General features: G+C 28.3%; 1 protein-coding gene across 1 annotated transcript; it reads left to right on the forward strand.

The window, feature by feature from the left end:
• The first annotated feature begins 3,640 nt into the window (after nt 1-3,640).
• Nucleotides 3,641-7,399, forward strand: LOC120075944 (peroxidase 55-like). Its single transcript, XM_039029696.2, has 3 exons — nt 3,641-3,963; nt 6,395-6,586; nt 6,678-7,399. The coding sequence occupies exons 1-3, from the start codon at nt 3,739-3,741 to the stop codon at nt 7,239-7,241; spliced, it is 981 nt and encodes a 326-aa protein (XP_038885624.1). The 5' UTR covers nt 3,641-3,738; the 3' UTR covers nt 7,242-7,399.
• Nucleotides 7,400-8,094: the final 695 nt, after the last annotated feature.

Consider the following 8,094-nt stretch of genomic DNA (forward strand, 5'->3'; position numbering starts at 1 on the left):
TCCTGAATAAACAGGAGTTTATAGTTAGCTCAGGATTAAGATCGAGTTACCTAGGCCATCTAAGTGAAATAGTCAGTCATATACAGTAAATAGCGTTATAAAGTAAGAGTGACTTATTTCTTGGTCCCATTTTATGCAAACTCATTGCATAGGACACCCCCACGCCCCATCCCTGATCTCGATCCCGACCCCGATTAATTTTTTTTTAATATATATATTAATTGTACGAATAAATATATATAATAAATAATTATATGAATATATATTAGTTTTACAATTATTTATATAATTATGTATAATTATATATATTACAAAAAAAAGGGATGGGTCCCTGCGCCCGACGGGGATGGTGAAATACCCCATGGGGATGGGAATGGGGAATCCCCCACTCTGCTTCAGCCTTGTTGTCAATCTTACATGAAATTCAAACAGATTTTTTATCCAACAAAAATATAACCTAGAAAACAATTATATCATTTTTAATTACAGTCCCAAGAACTATTAAATACAAATATAAAAAGTTTTAAATACTAAATCAGTGATTTAAATCGTGTCATTATCATCCCAAAATCTCTTTTCAATTGTAGTAGATAGAGATGAATTATTTCGTCCTATATATATAATGTCCTTTTGATGTTATTTTAAGTATCATCTATTTAGATTGATTAAAGAAAAAAATTATTTTTCAAAAAATTATTTTTATTTAAATTCTTTTGATAAAAATCGTTTAAAATATACTTTGAAATTAGTGTTTTAAAAGCTATCTTGAGAGGTTGTCAAACACTTCAATTTTTTTCCTAAAATAACTTATTTTCAAAATTAACACTTGAAAGATTAAACTAACCACACCCTAGTATAGTTCAACTTGGTTAAGACATTTACCATCGACCAAGACTATAACGTCAAAGGGTTCTAATCTCCACGTACGTCTACTGTATCGTTGACCTCTAAAAATAAAACTTACCTGTTTTAAAAACATATATGTGAAGCCAACATGAACGTATATATGGCTAAACAATAATTAACATATACTATTTCTATTTTAGGTTGGATGTTCAAATTTCTCATATTCCAATTTCCACTCGTTTTACTAAAAAAGATTTATACGTTGAATCTTTATTGAACTATATCAATCTACCAAATTTAATAAAAATAAAAGATTATATATGGAAAACGAATAAAATATCTATCTTATTAGAAGGCAGAATTGCATAAATTAATAATTGAGCTTGTGTGGCCAGTATGAGTATAATTCATTTGCATGAATTCGTTTTATCAACTTTAAATTTTGAGGTTCGATTCTATTCCATATAGTTAAAAAAAAAAAAAAAAAATCAAGTAATGAATTATCTGTATAATCAGAGAACGACCTTATCCAAACTCGGGAAAAAAAAATAAAAGTAAAAATACAAAACTTAGTATTATAATGTATAGCAATTATTGTTTTATTCTCGTGCTGGATTTGTTGGTGCATCGTTTTCATCTGTAGCTCGAAAGATAACAATAAGGGTAGTTTTGTCATCTGCGGTCAAATAATTAAATATTAAAATCACCTCTCCCAAATATGCACACACCACTCTAATTTCAAACAAATTGCATATTATATAATTACAACATGTTAATTATACTAAAGCTCATGTCACTCTCTAATTCCCATTAATTAAATAAATTTTCTTCGTAAAAGACAAAACGTTTTAATAAATAAAAGAAAATAAGAACATTATTACATGCATTTTAGTACATTAACTTTATAATTTCTAAGATTTACGCTCGTTTTTTCTTCCAATTTTTGTGTTGATATTTATCATGTTGGTCTCTAATGATTGAACTTTTCTTGACAAATTTAGGGTTTATAATTTTTTAGTCTAATCCAACTCTACTGTTTGGTAGAGAATTTGAAGACATAAATTTGAAGACAAGGAATTCAATGAAAATGGGATTGTATTTCATGTGTTTAGATAAATGTTTGGTAATAGATTCAAAAATAGAATTCTAATTTAAACAGTTCTTTAAAATGTGTTTGATATTATATATTTATAAATCATAAAACAAATTGTAGTTACATACTAATATTTAGTTGACAATAAACTATTACTAATTTATTTATAAATAACCTTATACTTTTTAAAAAATGAATTAAGTTTATAACATGACACATTGTATTTCTAAATATTTTTATCTTTATTTAATATAATTCTCATTTTAAAATTTAAAATTTCAAAATCTGAATACAATGAAAACATAAAAATATTGTTTTCAAAATTTGCATTGTTTAGATCATAGAATCCAAAAATAAATAAATAAATAAATAAAAACAGAATTTAGGTTGTTTGCTAAATACATATTTGTTGAACTCAATAAATTTAAAAATATAAAATAGAATCCATATACTCTGTGAAACAAACCTCGAAAGACTAAAAAATTGAAGCTTCCAACATTGACCTAATATTGACTTTTTTTTTTTTTTTTTTTTCTTTTTTGGAGAAAAATAAAGCTCATATCAAGGAATGAAAATCAATCCATTTTTTTTCAACAAGATGAACAGTAAAGCAACTCGTGAAATAATTCTCTAAAATAATAATCTAACTTCGACATTGACTTATGTAGAAAATATTAATTTGCATGCACAAAATGTTTGATTCATCACATGCATCACATAATTCCTAGTTAATAGTATAAGTAACAAACTACAAGAATACGTTTGACAATGTAAACTTTTTTTTCAATTTGATGTGTGGATAGGAAAAGTCGAATTTCTTAGACCTTTGATATATTTTATGTTTGTTTGAGGTTAAAATTGTAATTTTATTAAATATAAAATTGAAATTTTGGTGCATGAAATTTGTTATTTAATGTGGAATGAAAGTGATTGAAAATTATTTGCAAAGGCTTTAATTTCACAAAAATGCATGGCAGCTGGAATAATAATGTGACAAGAGTAGTTTTGGAAAAAGTTATTAAATTGTGGTTTGAAAGTGGCTGCTTGTGGGGAAATATATACACGTGGGAGTGCAAATGGACGATTGCGAGTTTGATTTAGAAACTCCAGTTTTAACATTTCATCGTAATCATGGTTACATTTTAAATTCTTAAATAGGCCTTAATTCATTAAACCTTTGACTATACAATTGCCACCACATATCGGAATCTCATCTTAAACTAATTTTTGGATAAAATTTTACAAATTTTAATCTATCAAATATATAAGAAAGAGAGAATCAAGGTTACTTTAGTAGATACCACACAAATTATATTATTATTCTCTTTTGAAGGTGAATGTTCGGTAGAATTTTTGATGAAATATTAGACGAAGAAAACAGTCTCTCAAGTCTTCAAAAAATAATAGTTCCAAGCATAACATATAATTTTAGTTTCAAATTCAACTCAAGAACAAACAAGTAATTTATTACGCATGACTGTAATAAAGTCCAACATAAAAATATGAAATTTCTTTCATATAACAAAGTTTTTCACGATATATGGTTTTGTTTAAAAGGATTAATGATTGGATTATACATAAGAAGCGAAGGTAAGATATGGGTTGAGTCGAAATAAAAACATACTAGTACGCCAAAAGAAGGTGTTAAGAGGTGGCGGCGGCATTATTTATTGTAATTAATTAGTAATTAGAATATGGGGGAATGAAATGTGTGGAGACTGGAGAGTATAAAAAGGAAGGGCAGGGAATGGGATTATTAAGATTTAGAATAGAGAGAATATATAATAAAAAGGGAGAATATGGATGAATTGGGAAGAAGAATAGGTTGGCTTTTGGTGTTAATAATTATATTAATGGGGATTTGTATGCAAAAAGGAGAAGGGCAGTTGGTGGAAAATTTTTATAAATCGAGTTGTCCAAATGTTGAACAAATAGTGAGAAAAGCCGTTCAAAATAAGCTCTCTCAAACTATCATTACTATTCCTGCTACTTTGCGTCTCTTCTTCCATGACTGTTTCGTTGAGGTACTATCTTCTCCCTTTTTCTTTTTTTTACATATTATAACTAAATTATACTTATAATCAACTCTCTTTTCTTTTAATTTATAATTTTACATACAATTAACCCACACGGCTAATGTAATGTCAAACAAAGCCTAATTCTTCCTTCTTGTATTTCAAAATTATTATAGATACGTTATAATCAATTTTTATAAGATGAAGATCGAATATTAAAGTGTATAATTCAATATTAAATCAATTTTGAGTGATTAATTAAATAATAAAATAATTTTGAATGATTAAATGTGTATTTTGGAATAATTTGAAATTTAACAAAAAGTGATTTCAATAATTTAAAAATCACTCTCAAACATACAATAAATGATCTACTTGTAACATGTTTCATTAGTTGGTATGTTTATTTAGTCTTCTTCTATGTTGATAAAATAATAATTTAATGGTGTATTAACTTTTTGTATACAAAATTTAACTTTTTTTTTTAATGGGATGACCTATTTGAGTTTTTTTCTTTTTTAGAATTTTTATAGATAAAAAAAAGGTCAAACTATTTATAGATATAGCAAAACTATTCCTTTTAATAGTGATAAACTTCTATAAGTCTCTATAAAAAAGATTAAAATTTTACTATTTTGTGTAAATAGTTTCCCTTATTTATTTATTTTTTTTAATTTTTTTTAAGTAAGTAAGTAATAAATTTGAAGATTTTTAAAAGATTTAAAATTAAATTGAGAATTCCTTTCAAGATTATAAAAACCCTGTGGTAAATTTAGCGTTATAATATATCATTAAAAAAATATTAGGAATATGAGCTATCCAAACCTCTCGAGATATTTGAATTTAATTATAATTAAAATAAATCAATTTTTTCATTTGTTAGTAAAATACTCTATGAAATTAATAATTGTATTTATATTTTTGTTACGTATTAAATAAACTCAATTAAATTATATCATATATAGCTCAATGTATTTTCAATGAAAATTTAAAGTGAATTATTTTATTATTTTATTTTCTAATAGTGATTATCCAAGATTATATTTTAAATATATATATATATATATCACAGATCGATGTCATTTCTCAAAATTCTCTCTATTTCAATAATCTAAAAAATACAACCACATAGTATTTCAAATTAAAATCAAAATTAACATTTAAACTAAGTATTTTACAAAAAAGTCCAAAACAATACATATTAATTTTCTTTTACAAAATAACATGTAATATTGGTATTAATTAAATTCATAGCAATAAAATATTGTATTATTGAAGAAAACTTCAAATTATGTTAAATTAATATATAGATTGTTTGAAGATAGAAGTGTAATATTGGATCAATACATCACTTAAAACATGTGAGAATGAATATCTAAGGTCCGTCTAGTAACTATTTGGTTTTTTTTTTTTTTTTTATTATTTTTGAAAATTAAGCATATAGATATTAATTACTTTTTTTACATCAAAATTTCTTCATTTATTGCCTACTTCTTACCAAAAGTTTAAACAATAAAATCAAATTTTGAAAGAAAAAAAAAAGTAGTTTCTAAAAACTTGTAAGATACTTTTTTTGTTTTTGGAATTTGGCTAAAAATTCAACCATTGAACTTAAGAAATATGCAAATTATTGTAAGAAATGAGAAGAAAATAAGCTTAATATTCAAAAACAAAAAACAAAAAACAAAAAACGAAATGATTATTAAACGGGGCCTAAATATTCTTATAATACCCGGCAAGATTTTTTTTCTATTAAACTTAAGACTTCCTTATAATTTTTTTCTACAAAACTAAAGCTATCGAATATATCATAGATCTATAATACCCGGCAAGATTTCAACTATCTTGATTCTTACAATTAACATTGAACTTAGTAAGTCCTATCAATTTTTGCTTTAAATTTCCAATATCATCAAATTATACTATTAAAGTAAACAACTAAATTAGTGAGTTGTTTGGCCTACTAACTTCTTAAGTTTGTGTAAACAACTCATCTTCAATAGTAAACACTATTAAAGTCGCACATTTATCGAACAACTTCATCTCCTATATCTTTACTTTTCACATTTATCAAGTAATTTTATTCTCTACTTAATCTACTTTTCACAATTATCAAGGAACTTCATCTCCAACGTGTTAACTCTAAACTTTTTCTCTACTCAGTAGATCAAACGCCCCCAAATCTTTATTAATGCTTTTTAGTACAACATTGCAAGTCTTCATTTGCTAAAAAAAAATCATCACTAAAAATCAATCCTGATTTGCATTTAGTGACATATAACATATACCTAAAACAAATATATTGCAAAATCAATGGAACTTCAAACACTAGAGGCGATTTCTTTTTAAAGAATATTTTAGTTTGGCTAGATTTATTAAATTTATCAATATTGTGCATTAATTTTTTAGTCACGTGTTCGTTGTTTCCTTCCCGCGGCAGGGATGCGACGCTTCGGTCATGATTTCATCGCCGGGCGGAGACGCCGAGAAGGACGCTCAAGATAACCTCTCCCTCGCCGGAGATGGCTTCGACACCGTCGTCAAGGCAAAGCAGGCCGTCGAAGCCGCCTGTCCCGGCCGAGTCTCTTGTGCCGACATTTTGGCTCTCGCCGCCAGAGACGCCGTCGTCCTCGTAAGTCTCAATCAATTACCTAATCTTGAACATCAATTTCGATTCGATCCAAAAATCAAACCTAATCCTTCATCAATTTCCATCTCCACAGGCCGGAGGCCCAAATTTCAACGTCGAATTAGGACGCCGCGACGGTCTCATCTCCAAAGCCTCACGTGTCGACGGCAATTTACCATCCCCAAATTTCGACCTCAACGCTCTGACTTCCATGTTCGCCAGACACGGCCTCTCCCAAACCGACATGATCGCCCTCTCCGGCGCCCACACCATCGGCGCCTCTCACTGCAGTCGCTTCTCCGACCGACTCTTCTCTGCTTCCGGCGTAGATCCGTCGCTAAATCCTGCCTACGCAGAACAGTTAAAGCAAGCGTGCCCTCGGAATGTGGATCCAAGCGTGGTGGTACAACTAGATCCGACCACTCCGAACACTTTCGACAACGTGTATTACCGAAATCTGGTGGACGGAAAAGGACTGTTGAGATCGGATGAGGTTCTGTTCACGAACTCGGCGTCGAAGGGAACGGTGGTGGGATTTGCGAACAACGGAGGGGAGTTCAATGCGGCGTTTGTGGCGGCGATGAGGAAGCTTGGGAGAGTGGGGGTTAAGACGGGGAGGGCTGGAGAGGTAAGGAGAGATTGTAGTGCCTTCAATTGATTGAAGGGTTGATGAGAAGCTTTAACAATGGCTTCCGTATCAATACCACGAATAAAAGATGCAATTAGGATGCACTCCTCTTTTGAAGTTCGAGAATCCATTTTTCTTGTACTAAAAAACATGTATGAAAATAATTGAAATTTTTTATTGGGTGGTAATGTTGTTCAAACAAATTTGATGATAAAAAAAATTATTCATCCAATCCAATTCCGACTGTTTGAATTGAGTTATCAACTGATTTGGGATAAGTTTCGTTCAAATAAATAAAAATTTTATGTGTTGGATTGGCCGATGGGTTTACCTAATATAATCCGAATTAACTCAAACTTATTATTAATTTTCAAATAATAATTTATTTTCCAACAACTTTTAAAAATAGTTTCTTAACACTTTGAAAAGAAATTTTTTATTATATAAATTGAAATTGAGTTGTTAATATTAATTTAATATATGAAAATAATTAAAAAAGATTTTCAAGTATTTACATTTTACTTCTTTTTAGAATAAAATTTTAAATAAATGACTCGAGTAATCTAAACTAACTCAACTCATATATTTTCATGGTTGAGTTGGACTGAGTTCATTTTTTAATAAGTGTTGTTTGGATTGAAGAAATTTACAACTCAAACAATTGGATTGAGTCTAAAAAATCATTCAACTCAAGAATAGGGTTTAAGTAATTATGGTTCTCACTTTTTAAACTTTTCAAATATGACAAATATCAAGTTCGTTTTAGATATTTTCTATTTTTAATTTTTAATTATTCCCAAACTACCCCTAAAGTTTTTTTATTCCTTCACCATGTGTTCTTTCTCTTTTTAATTGTTTATTAGTTTCTTTCTATTCTCCTTCG

The sequence above is a fragment of the Benincasa hispida genome, chromosome 4 (genome assembly GCF_027475165.1).
Source record: "Benincasa hispida cultivar pf3 chromosome 4, pf3_genome.v1.1, whole genome shotgun sequence".
Classification (NCBI taxonomy): Eukaryota; Viridiplantae; Streptophyta; class Magnoliopsida; order Cucurbitales; family Cucurbitaceae; genus Benincasa; species Benincasa hispida.